At 60.9% G+C, this 21239-nt stretch overlaps 2 protein-coding genes across 6 annotated transcripts in view; one reads left to right on the top strand and one right to left on the bottom strand.

Annotated features, from left to right (window-relative positions):
* Positions 1–8729, top strand: part of LRSAM1 (leucine rich repeat and sterile alpha motif containing 1) — a 34399-nt gene extending 25670 nt beyond the window's left edge. For all 5 annotated transcript variants that reach the window (XM_069582352.1, XM_069582353.1, XM_069582355.1 and 2 more), the window contains 7 exons: positions 512–592; positions 1985–2080; positions 3272–3370; positions 4013–4144; positions 5399–5480; positions 6974–7110; positions 8017–8729. In XM_069582352.1, the coding sequence (XP_069438453.1) occupies positions 512–592; positions 1985–2080; positions 3272–3370; positions 4013–4144; positions 5399–5480; positions 6974–7110; positions 8017–8142 (753 nt within the window). In that variant the 3' untranslated portion in view covers positions 8143–8729. The remainder of the gene's footprint in view (positions 1–511; positions 593–1984; positions 2081–3271; positions 3371–4012; positions 4145–5398; positions 5481–6973; positions 7111–8016) is intronic.
* A 1532-nt stretch (positions 8730–10261) lies between these two features.
* NIBAN2 (niban apoptosis regulator 2) overlaps positions 10262–21239 on the bottom strand; it is a 54306-nt gene continuing 43328 nt past the window's right edge. The window contains exons 6-14 of the mRNA XM_069582378.1: positions 16800–16915; positions 16159–16263; positions 15900–16062; positions 14533–14720; positions 13667–13822; positions 13116–13232; positions 12884–12991; positions 12665–12776; positions 10262–12248 (exon numbers count right to left, since the gene is read on the bottom strand). Of these exons, the coding sequence (XP_069438479.1) occupies positions 11665–12248; positions 12665–12776; positions 12884–12991; positions 13116–13232; positions 13667–13822; positions 14533–14720; positions 15900–16062; positions 16159–16263; positions 16800–16915 (1649 nt within the window). The 3' untranslated portion in view covers positions 10262–11664. The remainder of the gene's footprint in view (positions 12249–12664; positions 12777–12883; positions 12992–13115; positions 13233–13666; positions 13823–14532; positions 14721–15899; positions 16063–16158; positions 16264–16799; positions 16916–21239) is intronic.

Raw genomic sequence — 21239 nt, 5'->3', positions numbered from 1 at the left:
GAGAAGCGATGGAAAAGATGCGTAGAAAGTGCGCAACACAGTCCTAGCGTGTGCCGTCTCAATGAATGTCAGCGACTATATTATTGTTACTGTAATCCAGTTCCTTCCGCTCCCCTCCGCTCTCCTCTGTGGACAGCTGTCTAGAGGAAGCAAGAGAACTGGATCGCAAGAGGCTCTGAGAATTCCAGGTCTGTTCTTCACTCTGGCCCGCACCTTGAAGGAAGCCCCTTCGTCCCACGCACCTTGATGGGCACCCCCTCTGGGCTGGCCCTGTGCCCGGCTTTTGATCAGCAGTTCTGGCCAGGACAAGCACTCAGCCCCGTGAGCTAACAAATTCTGTTTAAAGCCCTGCTGATAAGGTTTACCAGGTTCTCAGCCCCCTTCATTCCGGAGCCTCCCCCTGCCCCCCCAGAAAGGATTCTTAGGCCGCTTGGCCATCCAGGAGCAGCGGCGCAGGACTGAGCCGTGGTTAATGTGAATTAAAAAAAACCCTGTCTCGTCTTCTGTTTAGATTAAGTTAATAGAAACTGAGTTATTGCAGCTGACACAGCTGGAGTTAAAGAGGAAATCCCTGGACACAGAGGCGCTGCAGGTATGTTTAGGGCTCCCCGGCCTGCCTGTCCCCCCACTCCACCCCCACTGATGAGACCTCCCGCTGGCGCCCCCACCCCTCTCAGCTGCCCTCCCGCAGACAAGGCGGTGATGCTGGAGGATGCCACGACCCCAGAAGGCTCATGCGGGCCCAGCGCAGGCCCAGGTTAGGGGTGGGTCAACCTGTTGCTAGGCAGGAAGGTCAGAGGAAGGAGGGTTTCATTGCCAAGGCTCACCAGGCTGCATCTCCATCTCCGTGTTGTCTTTGTTTTGGAGCTGGGTCGCTACTGAGCTCCCTGCCTCTCTCAAGCCATGCTTCTGGGGCACTGGTTCTCACAGCTAACACCCCGGAGGGGACAGCATTCTTGGTATCCCCAGGATGTTTGGAGGAAAGGAACCATGTCACTCCTGCAGGCAGCTCCCCTGATCTCTGGCCCTTGCTGTGTGCCCTGGGCCGGGAGGGGAAGAGGGGCGGAGGGATGGCCCTTTGCCTGTTCTGTGCCTCAGTCTTCCCAGGCGTTCACAGAGGGGCTGGGTCCATGGTGTGAGAGGGCGTGTGCCCTGTGCCCGGCTTTCGAGCAGAGCCTTCTGTCTGCCCCTGTCCCTGTGTCTGTCCTCAGCGGACAAGTTTTTGTTTATCCCATGGGTTTCTCACTGCGGAAGAGAGCTAGGGTCTGGAGTCCTGGTCACAGGTCTGCCGCTGTGTGACCTTAGGTAGGTTGCCTCCCCTCCCCAGGCCTTCAGGTTGCCCCTGCATAAAATAGAAGGAGTCTCCTAGACCCAGCCTGTGTCATGGAGCCATCAGAGATCAGTGGGAGAGGCCTCAGCCTTGCCGAGGTTAGGGGCACTCAACCCCCAGCATAACCTCTGTGCTTGGTGGGTGCCCATCTCCTGCCTGGTGGAGCTGTGGAGCTCCCCTTCTTGGGGTCTCCATGGGATATTCCAAGAGGAAGAGAGGAGTGGAGCGTGGACACAGATGGGGCTCTCTGGGGTATGCCCGTTCCACCATGCTGGCTGGCGTGGGCTCCTCACCCCTCTTGCCCTTTGCTTCTGCCCAGGTGCTCTGTGGTCAGTGAGCCCGAAGTCAGGGTCCCTGCCGCTTGTCATTTCCTTTGTTTGGCGTTTCTCATCACCGCACTGTCATTGGGCACTAGATCCCATGCCTGGCCTTGCCCGCCCTCCAGGGAAGGGAGGTGCAGGCTGGGGAGAAGGGCACCTCCACTCTCTCCCCCGGTCCTCAGCCTGAGATCAAGGACAGAGCCTTGATGGGAGTCAGGCCTACCGCAGCCCCCAGCTGAGAACCAGTTGGAGGGGTGTCCTGCCACTGCGCCACGGGTGCCTTGGGGCCGGGGAGCCGTGAGCTCCCAGCACTGGCCACGGCCTTCTGTCGCAGGAGATGATCTCGGAGCAGCGCTGGGCCCTGAGCTCACTGCTCCAGCAGCTGCTCAAGGAGAAGACGCAGCGAGAAGAGGAGCTCCGGGAGATCCTGGTACATGTGGCATCCATGTCGTGCGCGGGGTGGCTTTCCCTCCAAGCCCACTGTTCTTAGAAACGCGTCGTTATCCTAGACATCCCCTGAGCTCCACCGTGGGCCAGGCCCTGTGCCGGGAACAGATGACAGCAAGGCCAGTCTCTTCCCGAGCCCTGCACGAGCCTGGGTGGTATGTTTGTGCCGCTGGGCACAGACCACGTTAACATGTGCTATGCACGGCCAGCCTTGTCATGGCCAGGCTCCCGCCCACAGGGACCTTGGTGACTCGCTGTCCACTGCAGCAGGACGTGACCATCAGGGTCACAGGCTCCCGAAGAGAGGTGTGTCCACAGTCCAGAGAGGGCCAGGCCAGAAAAGGGGAGTCACTTAGCTAGGTCCAAGAGGGCCTGCCCAGGGAGCTGGGGGATGCCCAAGTTGCAGTCCCACGGCGCAGCGTGCAGCCGTGGCCCCGGCTTGGTGGCTCGGCACAGGCTCCAAGCTGGGCCTGAACCTGGCTCTGACTCGGGGCGGCCCTTGGCTCTTGGGCCGGCTGCTAATCTCTCTGCCAGTCGCTCAGTCTCCTCACCTGTGACGTCGAGACTGCTTCACAGAGTTGTGAGAACTGAGTAAAACGGCATCTCCCAGCACACAGCAGGCTGGCACCAAGCGCCCTGATGCTCTTGCTGTTGCTGCGCTTACTCCTCCGTCCCCAGCACCTAGAATCGTGCCTGAGTGACGGGGTGGAGGAATCCGTGTGAATAGCCAACTTCCTTGTGCATCTGTCTCTGTGCCCATGTCCTGTGTGGACACCCCTCTCTCCTGTTCTCAATGCTCCGGCTTTGTGGGTGAAGGTGGACAAGGTGCCCTCCAGAAGCTGAGTTACCCCTAGCATCCCAGCTCTCCCCCTGCTGGCACCCAGAGGACACGCAGAGCCTCCCGGGGGGAGGGGACGTCTGCCTACTGCTTTGTTTTTCCCACAGGGAGATGAGAAGGTGTCTCCCCTCCAAGTCATGATGCCCAGGGTGGCGGGGGGCAGGGGCGCCAGATGTCAGCTGCCCAGGTTCCTACAGATGAAACAGTGAGACTTAGTGGAGAGGGATGTTCTTGGTAAAACACCAAGTCCATCCATATGCCGTTCACAGCCGCCCATGCCATCAGCGTTTCTGTTCACTGACTCGTAACTAACAGTGTCTGCTTCCTTCTTGGCAGACAGAGTTAGAAGCCCAAAGTGAAACCAAACAGGAGAATTACTGGCTGATTCAGTATCAGCGGCTCTTGAACCAGAAACCCTTGTCCTTGAAGCTGCAGGTGAGAGTTGCGGGCGTGCCTACCCCACAGGAGCCCTGGGCCCCGGTAGTGCCAGCTTGCTGATCTGTCTGGTGGAATTCCCTTCCCATCTCTGGTGACCGGTGCACCGGGGCCTGTCCTCGGCCTGGGCAGGCACAGGAATGGTGGGGGCGGCATTGGTTCTGGTGGTGGGAAGACAGTTCCTGCCGGGTGGAGCCCGCTGTGTGCTCACCACTGCAGGGGCTCGGACAGGACAGGGGTGGTCCCTTCCCCCTCCTCACATGCCCTTTTTTTTTTTTTTTTTTTAAATAAAAATGGAGCCTCAACAGTAGTGTTCTCCAGCCCCGGGTGTGTAGATCTCCTTGTGTGTCTGGATCTGATGATGTAAGATCTGGGTGATTTCATTTGCTTCAACAGTCCCCCTCCTCGATGGGCACTTACGTTGCTGGCTTTGTCAGGTTTACTGAGTGGCAGTGAACCAACTGCTTCACGCGTCTGTCTCTGTGCCCTTCCATAGCCGTCTCGGTAGGAAAAGTCCCAAGAATACATTTTTCCTGTCGCGTTACACATATCTGAACTCTGTGTGTGCTGTGGTAAGTCACGGCCTTGTGGTTTTTCCCGGTCTGTGGTGCACTGGGCATCCCCCACGGGTGTGTCTTGCAGGAAGAAGGCTTGGAGCGCCCGCTGGTGGCCCTCCTGGTGGAGCTGTCGGCTGAGCACTACCTGCCTGTCTTCGCCCACCACCGCCTCTCACTGGCCATGCTGAGCCGGATGGGCCCTGCGGACCTGGCCAAGGTGGACCGCGGCGGCCCCTTGGGGGAGGCTAGGGAGGCGGGCAGGGCCCTGGCCCGACGGCCAAGGGGGGACTTGATCTTCACGCAGTTCTTGGCAAGGCTTGCCGCCTGCAGGTGACTTGGGGCCGCCTTGCTCCCAGCAGGCCAGGACGCCTGCCCCGTCTGCCCCCAGTCACCTGGCTACAAAAGCCAGAGCCGCAGGTGCTGCGGACCCCAGATTGTCCCCTCCGCCAGCCCCTGTCAGATGGGATCTTCACATCATAGGCTGGGCAGGTCCTTGGAGGCCATCTGGACCGTCCTTGCCCCACACTCTGGGCTGACAGTTCTATCGGCAGCACTGCCTGCGCCTGCCTGGTACACTCTGCATGAATTCATTTACTCTTCAGAAGAGACAAATACTGACTCTGGCGAGTACTTAACAGTGTTTGACACTGTTAAGCGCATTTTACATATAAGCATGTTTTAGATAAACATCTAAGCGTGTTTTACATATAAATTCATCGGATCCTCATAATAACCTGGGCTTCCCAGGTAGCACAGTGGTAAAGAGTCTGCCTGCCAATGCAGGAGACACAAGAATGTGGGTTCAATCCCTGGGTCAGGAAGCTCCCTTGGAGAAGGAAACAGCAACCCACTTCAGCATTCTTGCCTGGAGAATCCATGGACGGAGGAGCCCAGCCGGCTGTGGTCCATGGACTCACAAAGAGCACATACACAATAACCTGGGCAGGCAGGTACGGTCATCGTCATTTTTCAGGTGAGGACATGGAGACACAGCAAGGTAGTAGCTTGCCTGAGGTCACATGGCAGAGCCACGTCCAGCCCAGGGGCCGTGCTGTCGGCCACTCTGCTGAACTGCCTGGTCCCTTGACAGAGGCAGACACAGACACCAGGGCTCAGAAGGACTACGTGGGCCACGTTGCCCAAGTTCAGGAGCGCTTGCTCTGGAGGCTGAGGGACTGAGCGTCTGGTGCGGCCACTTTGCAGCAGTCCGGCCTCGGTGTGAACCACCCGACTGCGTGAACTGACAGCCCACCGCTGTCGGCCTAGCCCCTGCACTTGCTGGACCGGGGCTGTCACCAGTGCTGGTTTCCCTGTCTTTCCGCCGCAATGATGGCCGGGCCGGTCAGCCTCCACATGTCTAGTCGAAGGTGCCAGAAGTCAGGGAGGAGGCGGTCCTGGCGGCTCTGTGCTGCGCCGCAGGCCCCCTGCCCAGCCGTGCCCAGGCCCTGACCTGCCCCCTCGGTCCTCGCAGGTGGGTGTCTCGGAGGCCGGCCTGCAGCACGAGATCCTGCGCAGAGCCCAGGAGCTGCTGGACGCGGCCAGGACCCAGCCAGGTACCGACGCCCGGCCTCTCCTAGCAGAGCCCTGACGCGGGGGCGTGGCTGGAGCATCACCTCTTTCCCTTTCAGGACGAGTAGGACCACTTCCAACCCCTGCCAGTCCTTAAGCTCATCTCCTAAAGAAGCCATTTATAAATGGGAAAAATAGGCCCCAAAATGGAAAACATGAGCTTTTCCTATGGTGGTGGAGGGACCCTCCTGGCTTCCCTAAACCCACCCTACTGACATCAGGAACCACACACTCAGGGGCCCTGGAGTAGCGGGAGAAACCCGCCGGGCCCAGTGCCCACAGGTGCCCAGCACTGCGCCCGGGGCAGGTGTGTGTGGACAGAGATGTGTGTGGTGCGGACTGGGAGGCGGGAGGAGCTGTGGCTGAGTGGGGGCAGGAGGGATTGTGGGTGGGGTTAGGGGTGTGGGGAGGAGTCAGGGTCTCCTGCCTGCCGAGCAGGACAGGTGTCAGGCATTTGACACGATGACTGTCAGGCCTCCTTTGTGCAGCCCCACGGGGTGGGCGCCGCTGCTGCCCTCCTTTGAGGGATGAGGAAACTGAGGCAGAGAGGTTAACCCTAACCCTGAGGGCTTCTCCCTGACCGTGGCCGCCCTCCAGGGAGGGGCCGGGGCGGGACATCTCCTTCTTAGCTCGGGGCAGCAGATCCTCAGGCATCTTCCTGACAGTTCTCCAAATCCCAGGACTCGACATATGTTCCATGAAATAGAGATGTGCCTCCCCCCACGCCTACAGCGGTTGTTTGGGGGGCACCATGAGGCCCTTAGAAGGTCTAGGGTGGTTGTGACAGGCTTTAAAAAAAAAGAAATCGTAAGGTTTTTTTCCCTGATTATCAGAAATTAGTAATTTAAACCACAGACTACTTGAACAACATGTGCTCTGAGGGGAGGGGGCTCAGGGATGAAGAGACTCGGGTGTCACTGGCGCAGGTGGTGTGATGAGAGATGGATTCTCACGTCCTGCTTTGGGCGCTTGGGACCTGGGCAGAGGAAGCTGGCTTAGGGCGGAGCAGCAGGTGTGCTGGGGGCTCTCCCAGGGCAGGGGCGCAGCCTTGAGAGCTGTCTAGTCCTTTCCCTGCTCCTCTGGGCCCCCTGTGCCCGGGCCCCTGGTGGGGAATCTGTGCTCAAGGTCGGGCGCCCCCCAGAGCCCCTCACCCAGGGTTCCTGGCCCTGCGGCCCCACCACCAGGTGGCCCTCTGGCCGTCAGCAAGCAGCTTTCCCTCCCTGATTTCTCATCTGTGACAGTGGCAGGGTAGCCCAGAGGGGTTCAGGGTGTGTGAGGGGTAAGAGGACTCAGTTGCCCAGGGTCCCGGCCCTCCCACTCTATAGATGGGGAATGAGGCTCAGCAAAGAGAAACAAGAGGGTGTGTGGGAGCACCCCCCCCCACCTCCAGCTCTCTGTCCACTTAAGGCAGGCTGGGCCGGGGAGGGACGGGGTTAGATAGTCAGAACCCTGGCTCAGCCTCTGTCTTTCCCCACAGAGCTGCTGAAGCCACCCGAGGGCGGGGTCCTGCCCACAGCCCCCGAGGAGCTGCCTGAAGCAGTGAGACCCTCGGCTCCCCCCGCAGAGCTGCTGGAGGTACAGACCTCAGAGTGTGTGGTGTGCCTGGAACGGGAGGTAAGTCTAGGGGTGATGGGCCCAACCCCCGGGGCCACCATCCACCCCCACACCCGCCTGTCCAGCACCTGCCACCCTCTCGGGCATGGGTGATTCATTCTGCAGAGAGTTTAAAAATATGTTGTGTTCATTAGAAATTTTGGAAAATACAGGAAATTAAAATGACCCATGATCCCAAGACTCAAAACATGAGCAATACTGACAGCATTTGCTGGGCCTTTTTTCTTTTTTTTTACAGAAGAGTTTTTTAAATTCATGCAGGGAAATTTCCCAAGTCATTAAATATCAACAAAATTTTCTCTGGAGAGGTTTTTTTCAAAACTCTTAGTTTTAAAAACAAAATTAACAGCTGTTATAAAAAAACAACATAGCATATAAAATAAACCCCTGTTCCCTCCACCATGATCCTACTTGGAAAAGGCCACATGTTAACAGTTTGATCACCCCATGGTCTTTGATGGCCCCGGAGAATGCCATGATACGGGGGTTGGGGAGGACTTGGTTATGAATTTAACCGAACCCCTGCTCTGGGCCCCAGAGGTGGCTTCCTGTCTCTCCTAAAAAGAGGAAATGCTGAGGCAAAGCATGGACACATCCACGGCTTGTGATCCATAAGGTTGGGGTCATTTTGAGGCAAAGTGCATAAAAATCCCTAAATTGGAAGCAACCTGCACATCCTCTTAACAGCAGGGCTGGTGAGACAGGCAATGGACCACCCTCCCCCCACCCCAAATGGCTGCTACAGAGGGCGGGGGCATGGAGCACGTCCTGGGAGGGCGGTGGGATCCTGTGTTGGACGGGGAATGGAGTCTGACGACCGTGCGGTCAGATCTTCAGGCGGAAGGACAAGGGGCCGGGGCACCGGCCGGGGTGGGGCTCTGACATCCCCACTCCCCCAACCCCTAGGCCCAGATGATCTTCCTCAACTGCGGCCATGTCTGCTGCTGCCAGCTGTGCTCCCAGCCCCTGCGCACCTGCCCGCTGTGCCGCCAGGACATCGCCCAGCGCCTCCGCATCTACCACAGCAGCTGAGCGCCGGCCTCTGCCACCCTCGGGCCCGGGGCTCCACTCCTTCCTGTTCCCCACAGGCTGGTCTGGCCTCCCTACCCCGTCCTGGGCCAGGCTGAGACAGGAGCGTTCCTGCCCAAGGACGGAGCAGTTTAAATCCTGTAGAGGGGGTGGGGGGACCCCTCGCAGCAGGACCACAGGGTCTGGGATGGGACCAGCAACAGCTGCACCTCCATCTGAGCCAGCACCGAGGGTCCCAGCTGCCCGCGGCGGTCACAGCCCCTCCTGGAGCCTTGGTTTCCTCCTCAGGGGAACCCGGGCAGTGCCGTCCCACTCGGCAGCGGTGGTGGGAGCCCTGGCCCAGGTAGGGGCGGCCGCTGTGGCCTGTCCTGGGATCAGCTGGCCAGGAGGCGTTCAGCGCAGGTCTAGTGCCCCAGGCAACATCAGCCCCTCCTGGCCTCCCTCCCTGCTTACCCCCACCCCGCCCTGCCCTGAGCTCTGGGCCCCTCTGCTCCATAGACCTGCACCTCCTCTCCCCACGCAGCTCAGGAGCAGACCCTGAGCTTCAGAGACCTGAAGCAGGAACGTCAATAAACCCATCTCTAGCCTGCTCCTCCTGAGTCATCACTGGGCCCTGGTGGAGCCCAGGGAGGGGGGAAGTGGGGGTGAGGTGTGTGAATTTACCCACACCTCCCTTTTGCAGGTGGAGAGACCGGGCTCAGGAGGAGACGGGCTTGGAAAGTCCTCGGAGGAGATGGGGCCATGTGGGCCACCTTGTGTGCTGTGTAACCATTACCCCAGACCAGGGGGCCCGGGGCCCTGCAACCAGGACAGAAGCATCTTGACTCCGAACCCGTGCAGTTGCGCAGGTCGCTCGCTGCACAAGTCTAGAGGGAGCCGTGCTCCTCGTGCTTGCGGCAGAGCTGAACTTGGTCGTGCATTTTGGGGGCAGATCATTTTGAGCCAAGGGCAGCTTTCTCTCTGGGCTAGAGGCAGGCCTGCTGGGGTGCCTGCTCTGCCTCCAGATAACTCGGACCCCGGCCAGCCTTCCAGACCCTATGTCCCTACCTATTCAGTGAGGGACAGTAGGGGGCCCGGACCCAGGCCGGTGGCCACCAGGGGGCTCTGCGGGCTCATCCCGGGCCCCGCGTGAGAACCGGTGGGACGCAGGCCAGGCCCTCTCCCTGCCTTGCTGGGCTGGGCAGTCCTGTGGCTGAAACAGGTAACAGCCCCTTGTGGACCGAGTCCTGCTTTCCAAGTTCCACCCCCACCCACCCACACACCCACCCACCCACACACCCACCCACCCACCCACACACACACCCACACCCCCCCCACACACACACACCCCACACCCCCCCCCTCCTGAGCTCCACTCAGCTAAGAGGGGAGATGGCGGCCTGAGATGGGCAGGGCCACGTTGCAGAGCAGGGCATTTGGCGGGTCTCCTTGAAGCCCACGAGGCCCCTTTTATAGGTGAGCAGTCTGAGGCTGGGTTTGATGACCTGCCAAAGTCAACAGCAAAAAACCCTGCTGAGCCCCCGTTTTCTCATCTCCACCCTTGTTGACAGAACTTCGGGCACTGGCCACCATCCCCCAAGGTGCCTACCCAACAGGGGTAGCCTGTCCCCACCAGCTGGCAGGGGGGAGGTGTCCCCATGACCCAGAACTTCTGCCCAGGCTCCCCGTGCCCCTGGGCCTCAGTTTACACACTAGTGTGATGATGGTGCCCATCCCCGGGAGGCTACCTCGTCCTGCAGGTAATGCGCACAGCCCACGGTAAGTACTCAGGAGTGCTTGCCTTGTGAGCAGGAGCCTTAAACACTGGCATCACTGTTTGGATCCAGTGTGAGCCCGCCCACCATGGCCATAAAGGAGCTGCCCTCCCCATTGCCCGAAGCTGCCAGAGGCCCACCCCGCACAGAACCCCCAGCAGAGGAAGCTGTCTGAGCTGCCATCAGGCTAGTCACCTACCTGCTGTGCCCCTCCTCACCGAGTCTCAGTTTTCTCCTCTGGAAAATGGGTTCATAGGAGAACTCTGATCACGTGCACCTGTAAGCAATGAGCCCCGAAAGTCAAGGTGCAGAGGCCCGTCTCCAGCCCAGGTCTCCCACCCAGCCAGCATCACACATGGGCCACTGGCTTTAAATAAAGCACTTTATTGATTAGTAGAAGCTTAAACAGTTTGCATAATATCTTCAATACAATATCTGGGAAGGATGATCAGAAAGTCCCAAGAGAAGGCACCAGAGGAGAGCATCTTCAGACGGAATGTATTGGTCAGAGGTTAGTTCGGCGTTGAGACTGGGGCTGCAGGGGACTCGAAGGGGGTCCCTGAGCACCAGCCAGCGCCGCACGTCCCATGGGTCCCAGGCCCTGGCCCAGTTAGCAGATCCAGGGGATGGGAGATGCAGGGCTGCGGTGGGGGGCTGGTGAGGACCCTGAAGGAGTAGGTTTCTGTCCTGTCTGCCTTCCCTTCAAAGCAGAAGAGAGGGCCTGGGAAAACCAGGTGGCCCCAGCCCCTGGGGATGACTGCGACTTAACGCTCACCCTCAGGAACAAGGAGCTGAGGGGCGGGGAACAGCAGGGCCACATGAACAGTCCTGGCGTTGTCAGGGTGCGGGGCATTAGAGCCCCAGCCTGCCCCAAATGCTCGTGATGTCCTGGGGCACCATGGCCCCTCTCGAGCCCCGCCAGCTCCTTCGAGGGACAGCGTGTACCTTGGAAGTGGCCCACAGAAGAGAGCGTCCACACCCGCCCAGCCCTGCCACTGAGCAGTGTCCCCATCCCCAGCCCAGCCGGACAGAGGGACTCCTAGAGATCAGACGCCAACAAGTAGAGGCGAGCAGAATCTCAGCTTCCGGCAACCCCTCAAGTGTACCCCGCCCACCCCGCCAGCAGTACCTCTGCAGAGGTCACCCCTCCTTCCCTCAGACACGTCCTTGCCCCAGACCAGCACATTCCAGGCTGTTCCTGTTCCCACCCCACCTCGAGAGGCAGCCCTCCCCCAGCACCGCCCCCCCCCCCCAGCCTCAAGACCCCCTCCTTGCACGTCCCTTCACCTGGGGTGGGAGAGCCAGGCCTGAGTCCACTCCAAAACTGGCCTCAGGGGCTCAGAGATGGGCCTCAACGCTCAGGCCTCCTGGTTCTAACAGGCCCCCTCAGTGATGGGAGAAGCCAGGCGGTGGACGCAGCTCTCACCGCCCTCCTTCCATGGATGGCAAGACCCACGAGGGGAACAGGCCGCAGAGGCAGGCAGGCGGGGAGGGCGGACTCAGAGTGCTCCCAGCCCCCCTCCCCCCCCGGAGCAGGAAAGCCACGATCATCCCACAGAAGAGAAAACAGAGCAACCAAGTGTGACCAAACCCATAAAGTGACTCAAGTGGGCCCATCCTCGCCCAGCCCCCTTGGTGCCACACCAGCCCTGCCCCCGCCCCGCCCCGCCAGGAAGGCACAGATCCTGTGCTCCCCGCCCAGAGCCAAGCCAGGGCCCCGGAGGGAGTGGCCCACGTGCTGTGTCCAACAGAGGCTCCAGGGGCGACCTGCCTAGAACTCGGTCTGCACCCCGGCACTGTCCTCGGTGGTGGTGTGGATGGGGGGGCGGCCACCCGGGCCAGACACCTGCTCGCCGGTCTCCTGGTCGCTGGGCTTGGGAGGCTCGGGGCCTACGAGCTTTTCGGACGGGAGCTGCCGGAGGGGTGAGGCGGGCGGTGAGGTGGCCTCGGGGGCCAGCCCGGGCTGGGGGCTCTCCTGCACGGGGGCCCCGTTGAGCAGGGGGCCAGCCAGCGGGGGGCTCTCGGCCCGCAGATCCCCAGCCAGCAGGCCACGGAGCTCAGTGACGCTGTCCGGGGACGAGGGTGATGGCGGCCCAGGGGCGGCCTCAAAGGGCAGCCCCGCGTCCTCGTCCTGGACCACGGACACCACCTGCTTGGCACGCCGGCGCTTTTCCGAGACGGGGGCTGCTTCCTGGACGCCGGGGTCCCCGCCGCCACCGCCGCTGTCCCCATACTCCTCGCCCCAGTCGATGGGCGCGCCCTCAGCCAGCAGGTGCAGGTTGGGGTCGCTGTTGTGCATGACTACGCTGTCCCGGTACAGGTTGTGTTTCCTCTGCACGGCGGCCTCCTTCACGGCTGCGGGGCAGAAAGGGGTGACGGGACACTGAGCGGGGGTGCTGACGGCCACCAGTACACCCCGCACCGTGTGCCCCACGTCACAAGCCCTCGGCCTGAGTGGGCACTGCGACCGGACCAGGCTTCTTCGAGGCCTCAGTGTGGGAAGCAGGGGGTGGGACCCTAACCCCCATCACTCACCTGACACTCCCCAAAGTACCAAGGACCCTCAACGTACCTAAGGCACTGGGCCGGACACCGCCCCAGACCCATACCACGAACAGTGGGCCCACCGCCTGAGTCTCCCCTTTGTAGCTTAGCTGACCCCACCAGGAAGCCTCTGGGCGCCCGCCTCCGCCACCCTCCAGCAGTGAGAGTCCTAACTGGGGCCACACGGCAGGGCAGCCCCACCCGGCTCTGCAGCCGGCGGCACTGACCCTGGAGGATGTCCTTCATGACCGTCTGCAGCACCACCTCCTCATACGTGTTCTCCACCAGGATGAACCTGGCAAAGTCCTCGAAGATCAGTTCCTGGAACCGGGACAGCTCCTGCCGGCCGGGGTGGGCGTGGGGGCAGAGAGAGGGGCAGTCAGGGCTGCGGGTCAGGCTCTGGGCGGCGGGCGGCGGGCGGCGGGCGGGAGTGGAGGGCTGCTCACCGACTTGCAGGTGGGCGCCAGCTTCTTGAGCAGGAATGGGATGGTGATCTGCAGCAGCGCCTCCCGGAAGAAGCGCTTCCGCACCGTGCTGCTGTCGTAGTCGTACTTCTGCCGGGAAAGGGGCCGGGGCGAGGGGAGCTCTGGGTCAGGGGCCTCCATCAGCACCCCCGTCTCACCCAGGCCCCTGTCTCCTTCCCGGGGCAGAGGGGCAGGGCCCGGCCGGGCAGCTCACCTTCAGCACCCGCTCCAGGATGCGCTGGATGGACTTGCACAGCTCCTCCTTGGTGGGCCCCTTCCCCAGCTCCTGGTGCAGGAGGGTCTCGAAGGTGTACACGGCGTTGTCCATTTGCTGGAGGTGGAGCGTACCATAGGGCATGTGAAGGTGTGCCCCCCTGGGGAGAAGGGGTGACCCCAGGGAGGTGGGGTGCTCCCTGGGAGGAGGGGTGTCCCCCTGGGAGGAAGGGGTGTCCAGGCACTCAGACACCCTTTCACTTGCTCACTCCTATGCTGTGTCTAGAGCACTGGCTCACTGCCAGGCACCAGCGCCACCCCTCTTTGCCCCAGGGGAACAGAGCATCTGGGCCCTGTGGGAAGGAGTTTAGGGAATAGGGAGGGCTTCCTGGAGGAAGGGGTCTCTGAGACCCAAGAGGTGAGTCTGACTTAACCAGGTGGACAGAGGGACAGGCATCCAAACAGATCCGAGAGCATGGCCAAGAGATCGGAGCAGGAGAGGACATGCAGGATTGCGGGGATAGTCAGGGCCCTGGCAAGCCCTGTGCCCACCTCACGCATGTGGATCTGGGCTCGCTGCTTGAACACAGACATGCTGGACACGTCAAAACGCTGCTGCAGCCCGTCGAGCCGCAGCGGCTCCATCTTCTCGTAGCAGCTGTGCATCTTGAGGGGGTGGTACGCCAGCTGGGACAGCTTCTCCATGTACTGCAAGGAGGCAGGAACACACGAGGGACCTGAGCTGGGGCCGCCGGAGGGGCCGGGCAGCCCCCGCAGCCCCTGGGCCCTCTGAGTACAGGCTCCGGGGCTGGCACTGGCGCCAGGGAAGACCATCCGGCAGTGGTGATCGCCAGGGAACGCGCTGGAGGACCCGGGACGGGAAAGCCGAGGCTCTGCAGGCAGGAGCGGGGTGCAGCAGCGCAGCGAGTGGAGACAGGCCGGCCTGAGTGCTGGGCGGCCCTGGGCAAGTCGCTCACCATCTCTGAGCCTTGGTTTCCTCCGCCTCCAAATCTGGAGATGGGTTTTTGTGATCCCCAGGGTCCTCTATGGTTCTCAAAGTCTATGATTATTATTGTCAATGCAACTCCTCAGTTTGGGGTGGAGAAGCAGCTAAGGTCACAGGGCCGATTCTGTCTCCCAGACCTGACAACCATGTGGGGCTCCCGGCAGTAGACCACCCCGATATGGGGCCTGTGGAAGGCCGCTCAACCCGAGAACCAGCTAACTCAGAAGCGAGAGGGGCCGGCTCCATCTGTGAGGGGCACAAAAATGGCATCTGTGGACATGGCCGGCTCCATGCCTCCTGCAGACCCTCTGTTCACAAGTTATGCCCAGGAGAGAAAGGGCCTGCCCTCATCACAGTGAGGGCCTGACGGGGGCCAGACCAGACCCAAAACCAAACCCAGGGCCCATCTCACCTCGCCCAGCTTGTCGATGCCACCCTCATTGATGACATTCAGGTTCATGTCGGTGACTTCCTTGAAGAAGACATCCCGCACTTCTGTGAAGCCCTGGCTGGTGGGAACCATGAGGGCGTCCAGGATGGACGGGATGTAGGGCTGGACGTGGTTCCGGACACAAACCTCCGCCTTGGGGAGGATGGAGGCTGCGCCGAGGGAGCAGGTTAGTGGACGGCACCCCCAGGAGCAACCCCCACCGTCCCAGGTCCCTAGGCTAGAGGCAAGCGGCTGTGTCATTCTCTAGAGAAGACCACTGGTGACCACATGAGCAAAGGGAAGGGTTCTTGAGGAATGGTTAACAATGGAGCACAGATAACAGGCATTCTCAGGTCGAATCCTCAAATTCCTGAAACTATGACGTCAAGAAATGAAGAAAATGGCCATGTAAAGGTCTCAAGGTCAACAGTTTCTCCATTTAGATGGAGGAAGAGAAAACTCACCTTTGGGGGCTTGAGTGGGATCTTGCTCCTTTGTTTTTTGAAAAAATGAAAAACACTCCAGTGGATTCAAGGAGTCTCTGGGTTGTGCAAACCCTGAGCCCAAATTCTGCTCTGGCTCAGCCTAAACTGTGGAAAAGGCAACCTCCCCCAGGCAGGGACAATCTCCAAGAGGTCCCACCAAGGCATTTTCACCCAAGGGTGTTCTGACGTCCCTCCTCCTCCTCTGTCCGGCTAATGCTGTTTGTTCCATACAATAAATGCCAACTCAGTGTCCTCGCCAGCTCATGGTGAGTACAACCGGTAGAGAGCAACCCTCGGGGAACTGATGACCGCCACAGCCATGGCCAGGGGGTGTGGGGGGAGGCGGCAGCGAGCAAAAGGATCCCACCAGGCTCAGGACAGGAAGGAGCACCAGCTGACCCGGGAAAGGACAGGCAGGCTCAGCGTGGGTCACCCGAAGTCCAGATGATGTTGCTAAAATGGCCCGTGATAAATCTGACTGCCCGAAGATGAACAGAAGGCTGGGACCTCCCAAGATCTGGGTCTATAGAGACAGAAGCCACCTGGGACTTCCCCAGTGACCCAGTGGTTAAGGCTTCCTGCAGTGGAAGTACATGTTCGATCCCTGATCAGGGAACTAAGATCCCACTGGCTGCACCATGAGGCCGAAGAAAAGAAATAACAGCCACCAAATGACTCACAGGGGTTGGAAGAACAAGGGCTCAGATTTAATTCTGGCTTTTAAAAAATAATCAGTGAATCAAGTCACCGCTGTGACATGTACACGGGTCCCTGAAAGAGGCAGGAGGGAGGCCCTGACCCCCAAGGGTGGTGGTCCCAGCCTGCCCGCCCCGTGATGACAGCCGGAGCAGGCGGCCTGCCTACCTCGGATCTTGCTGGCCAGGTGCTCCTTGGAGGTGATGATCTGGTCCATGTCGGTCCGGATGACTGCCTCCATGGCCGGCCGGGCCAGCTGCAGCTTGGACAGCACCGCCTCAAAGCGTGCCTTGGCCTGTTCGTACACCATGCGGTACACGGCATCCGAGATCTGTGGGCAGGGTGTTGGCGTCGGGGTCAGCGTCAGGCTGGGGGTGCCGGGCACCCATGGGCCCCCCACCCCCACTCCTGCGCCCAGACCACCCACCTGGATCCACTGCCTCTGTCGCTCCTGCGGTTTCCCCTTCAGCCGGGGGACCAGCTCTGCCTTCAGCTCAGGGCCCAGCTCCTCCATCACCAGGTTACTCAGGATCTGGGACCGGGAGGCAGGGGCAGGGTTTGGAGCGTGCCCAGCCCCTCTCCACATTCCGGCAAACCCAGCCACTCAAGCCCCCCTCAAAGCTGCCCTTTGCTCCACGTCCCCACTGCCCTGTCTCCCAAGCATCCTTCCCAGAGGCCCTGGATGATCTGCTTGGCTGTCCTGCAGGATCCAGCAGGGGCCCCAGCTCAGGACCTCTGCACACGCAGCCTCCCCATCTAGAATGCTCCCCCAGCCCCCCTCGCCGGCACGTGGAAGTCGAATGTGTTTCTCCTGCTAGACAGAGAGCTCCCTAGGGGTCAGGACTGTGCCCTCCTGTTCTCAGTGCACCCAGCCCCTGGTCCAGGGTCGGTGCTTGGGAAACAGCTGAACAAAAATAATCACCTACGTGGCCCACCTCAGCCTCCACCCGCCCAAACCTAAGCTTGTCATCTGGGTCCAAACCTGCAGCCAGTGCCCCGGGGCCCTGCCAGCGTGCTCAGTCCACCCTCTGGGCACCGGGTGGACTTCCACAGCCTCCCCGGCCTCACCTGAACCTCATTCCCACAGAGCATCTCCCAGGTGCCGTACAGCTCCTTGGACTGGCGGTACATGCGGATGGCATCCGTGAACGCAGGGCCCTCCACCTTGGAGTCTTCGGGAATCCCTGCCCGGGGAGAGGGACGGAGGGAGCAGGTTGGCAGGATGGCCCCCGCCCGAGGCCCCCACCGCTCTTGCAGTAACAGCGACAGGAGAGGTTGCAGTGACAGTTAAGAGCAGTAACAATCCGCCAGCAGCAGCAAGACAACCCTCCTTCGTACCCTCCTCATCTCCTTAAGCCCTCCCACCAGCCCAAGACGTGGGCCCCGTCGTTGCTTCTGCTTTCCCAGATGAAGAAACAGGTTCCAAGGTCAGGCCACTGCCAAGGGGCCAAGGCCACTGAGTGGCAGAGCCAGGACCACTGGGGGAGCCCACCCTCCCCCCAACCAGGAGAGGCCTCAAAACACAGCAGAGGGGGTGCCAGAGGCGCCCAGAGACCCTTCCTCCATCAGGGGCCTGCACACTCCCCCCAAAGAGGGCCAGATGGTAAATGCGCACAGCTCTGCAGGCTGGTGACCTCTGTCCCAGCCATTCCACCCACTGCTGTAGCAGGAAAGTTAGCGCGGACAGGGTGTGAACGAACGGGCCAATAAAGCTGGATTTGCTCAGACAGGCGATGGGCCCAGTTTGGCTCCCTGGCTATCATTCGCCAAGCCTTGCGGAAGATCATCGAACCCTAAAGGGCCTCAGTGTTCCCTTCTGAACAGTGGGAGCTATGACCAGCCTGGCCTCACACACCCATGGAGGGGCTGCAGGGACCACACCGTGGGCCCGGTTGCAGGCCTGGGGGGCACTCCCTGCATCAGAAACTGAAGCCCCGACTGGCTCCTGGGGCCCTGGGTCCGCTGTGACCACCGCTGTGCACCTGGGAGGCTGGGAATACCAATCCACGGCTTTTGTTAGAGGAGGTGGTGGGGGGCCAGAGGAGTTTGCCCACCTCCCCCATGCTGACCAGGGGGTTGCTGAACAAGATGTGGACCTCTTCCTGGGTGCTGGGGAGACAGGCTGCAGGAAGTTGCAACATCCGACTTTGGGAAGACGTGGTTAAACACCTCAGAGCCTGACAGGAGGAGGCCCCCTGCCTGGCCTTGTGCCTCTGACCGCTGTGTCCCCGGAGCCAAACAGCAGCCGGGGCCTCTAAAATCCCAGCTCCCACTGTGATGACTATGGAATGAGTCACCCCCACAGAGAAAAAGCCCCTCTCTGGCATGGAGAGGGCCTCTCCTCCCACCATCCGGGTGACCCAGGAATCACTGCCGTTCAGGGCTGAAGGGGGGCTCAGCAGTGGACAAACAGGCCCAGAACCCAGCCTGGCGGTGGCAGCTCCCAGGACTGGGATGGGGCCCTGAGCATTTCAGAACCTGCATCCAGGAGGGAGCGACGGGGGGAGCAGAGCAGGAGGGTCCCACAGAGCCCTGGGGTGGGTGCTGCCCAGCTGGGCTGGGGGAGGAGGCAGGCTTAATTAAGGAGGGAGGCACTGTCTCCCTGAGACCAGGTTTTGCCTAGAAAATCCGGCTGTGTATTATACATGCAGCCTCTCTCATGCACGGGCATTTGCATTCTGCAGACAGCAAGCTGGGCGTGCTGGGCAGGGGCCGCTTTCCAGGTGGCAGGACAGGCTGGGCAGCAGCAAGGAGGTGGCTGACATCCCAGGCTCTGGTCAGACGTGAAGCCTCAGAACCTCAGGACACCCCTACTCTGCACGCTGAGGGGCTGACTCAAAAGTGAGGGTGGCCCCTCCTGAGCCCTCCCCCTGAGCCTGGCTGTTGGGGACTGACTTGTGTCCCGACAAAGTGCCGCACTGAAGTCCTGACCCCCAGCTGCTCAGAAAGGGGCCGTGTCTGGATGCGGAAACTTAGGTGCGTGCGTGTGCGTGCTGTTACTTCAGTCGTGTCCGACTCTGCGTGACCCCCTGGTCTATAAACCCACCAGGCTCCTCTGCCCATGGGCTTCTCCAAGCAAGAATACTGGAGTGGGTTGCCATTTCCTCCTCCAGGGGACCTTCCCGACCCAGGGACTGAACCCGCGTCTCTTGCATCTTCTGCACTGGCAGGAGGGTTCTTAACCACTAGCACCCCCTGAGAAGCCCAGGACTTGGGTAATTGAGTTGAAAGGAGGGGACAAGGCCGGGCCGTGGTCCGACATGACTGGTGTCCTTATAAGAAGAAATCTGGACAAAGAGACAGGGCACACCCGGAGCGAGGACTACACGGTGACCCCAGGGAGACGCTGGCTGCCTCCTAGTCAAGGAGACTCAGAAGAAAACAAGCCTGCTGACACCTGGATGTGGGGCGTCCAGAACTGAGCAAAAGCTAACTTCTGCTGTTGAAGCCACCCAGGCTGTGGCCCTTTGTTACAGCAGCCCCCGGTAGGCTGAGGCTGAGACCCCACGCGCGTTCCTGCACGCAGCTCTCAGAGGGGCCGGTGGCTCTCAAAGTTCAGGGAAGCAAAGTCACACAGTCACGAGAGGGTGGCTGCCCCAGGCTGGAACCCGGGCCCAGTGGCTCCAGCGAGACCTGGAGGCTTCCCGCCCGCCCGTGGGGTTCTCGGGGTCAGGCTGAGAAAGGAAGCGGCACTCTTCAGTCCCACAGAGGAGGGGGGGACGGCAGGCAGACAGGAAGAGGCCTTGACCTCAGCACCCCCGGCCCACCCCGAAGCCCAGCTCAGTGCCCCTGCTGCCCCCAGCTGCTCCAGGAATGCAGGATGTGAGGGGGACCCTGGACAAGCTGGCGTCCACCCAGCTTGGCCTCCTCCAGCCACCCCCCCCCACTTCCTGGCAGCCCCCGGAATGAGCAATTCCAGGCCCCACAAATTCCAGACCCAGCCTCTGAGGAAGCTGAGAACTTTCCCACAGTTCTGGGGCGGGTGGGGGGTGGGGGAGGCTCCTCTGAAACCACCCCATCAGCTCCTGACACCGAGTTGCAGGACGCCCCTGCTCCCCACCCGGCCCCAGCAGCTCTCCCCTGGCCTTCCCGCCTGCCCACAGACCCATACCCACCCACTCAGCCTCCCAGCTGAGCGCTCGCTATGTGCCAGGCACAGGGCCAAGAGCTCTACCCAGGACCCGCCCATTGATTCCTCCCCATAATCTAGCAATCTAGTTGATCACAACTGCCATTGTGCAGTGGGGAAATGAATGGCAGCTCTTCTCCCCACTGGGTGGTCCCCACCCAGCCTGGCCTGGGGTCACCTGGCCAGGTCTGCCATTAGCCTTGGAAACCTGGAGATGGAGGGGCCTGGGCCAGGGATGGAGGGGAGGGAGGGAGCGGGGAGGAGGAATGGAGGAGAAAAGGTACCCCGGGCCAGGTGGTCAGAACCCAGATTGCTCTGCCCAGTCCTGGCCCCTCGGCCCCCAGGGACCTGGAAACAGGAGGCCTTTTGTGGGCGGCAGGGGTTGGCCTGACCGAAGACCTGGTTCCTGCCGCCCAGCAGATTTCAGCTGGGGCAGAGGCGGCCCTGGAGAGTGGAAAGGACAGAGGACGGGTGAGGTGAGCCAAGTCACCACACAATCCGCCTCTAGGCGTGGGTGCCCATGGTCTGGCCTCCAAGTGGACCTGTGCCCGAGGTGTGCCTGCAGCCAGAGGGTGGAGCAGGCATGGGGTGGGGGATGGGGGCGGCTGGTCACCAGGAGAGAAGTTCAGGGTCTGGGACAGGGTTGTTCCTCCCCCAGGGGCAGAAAGCCCCTCGTCCCCCACACCCTGCCACCAAGAGACAATCAAGCCTTTCTGATCAAACTCCTGTGAGCTTCATGAGGCCCTCCGGATCTGACCCCAGTGCCCCGCCAGTCCCATTTCCGGGCACCCCCTCCCAAGTTCAGGCCCTCATTCGTCCTCCTCTGAAGCACCCCCACACCAGGCCTCCCTTCATGCTCGCTGGGACCTCTGTCTAGAACATGCCTCCCTCTGTTCTAGAATTATGCATCCTTCAGGTCTCAGCTGAACCATTGCCTCCTCAAGGATGCCGCCCTCATCAACCCCTCCTCCCATACAAGCTCAGCAACCCCCCAGTATATACATACCCTCCAAGCTCCCTGGGTGGCTCCCACCCAGCACCGAGCACAGTCCTGACTCACCACCCCCTGGTATACTCATCTGTTTAACATCTGTCGCCCCTACCCCTAGGCTGCCGGCAGTGAGGGACCAGGGGAGGGGAGGGACCAGGCCTTGCTTCCCCGTTGCATTCTCAGCATCCAGCCCTGGGTCTGGTTCAGAGAAACACTGAAAGGTCTGTTGAATGAATAAGTGAGCTGGAAGAGACCTTGTAACTTTACAGACGAGGAAGAGGCCCTGAGGGGGAAAGCGAAGTTCCTACACTACCAGGCAGGTCAGTGATAAGAAAGAAATGACACCATAAAAAAATCTTTAACAAGGACTGTGAATCCTCCTAGAGCC

Source organism: Ovis canadensis, chromosome 3 (assembly GCF_042477335.2).
Source record: "Ovis canadensis isolate MfBH-ARS-UI-01 breed Bighorn chromosome 3, ARS-UI_OviCan_v2, whole genome shotgun sequence".
Taxonomy (NCBI): domain Eukaryota; kingdom Metazoa; phylum Chordata; class Mammalia; order Artiodactyla; family Bovidae; genus Ovis; species Ovis canadensis.
This window is presented reverse-complemented; position numbering and strand designations above follow the sequence as displayed.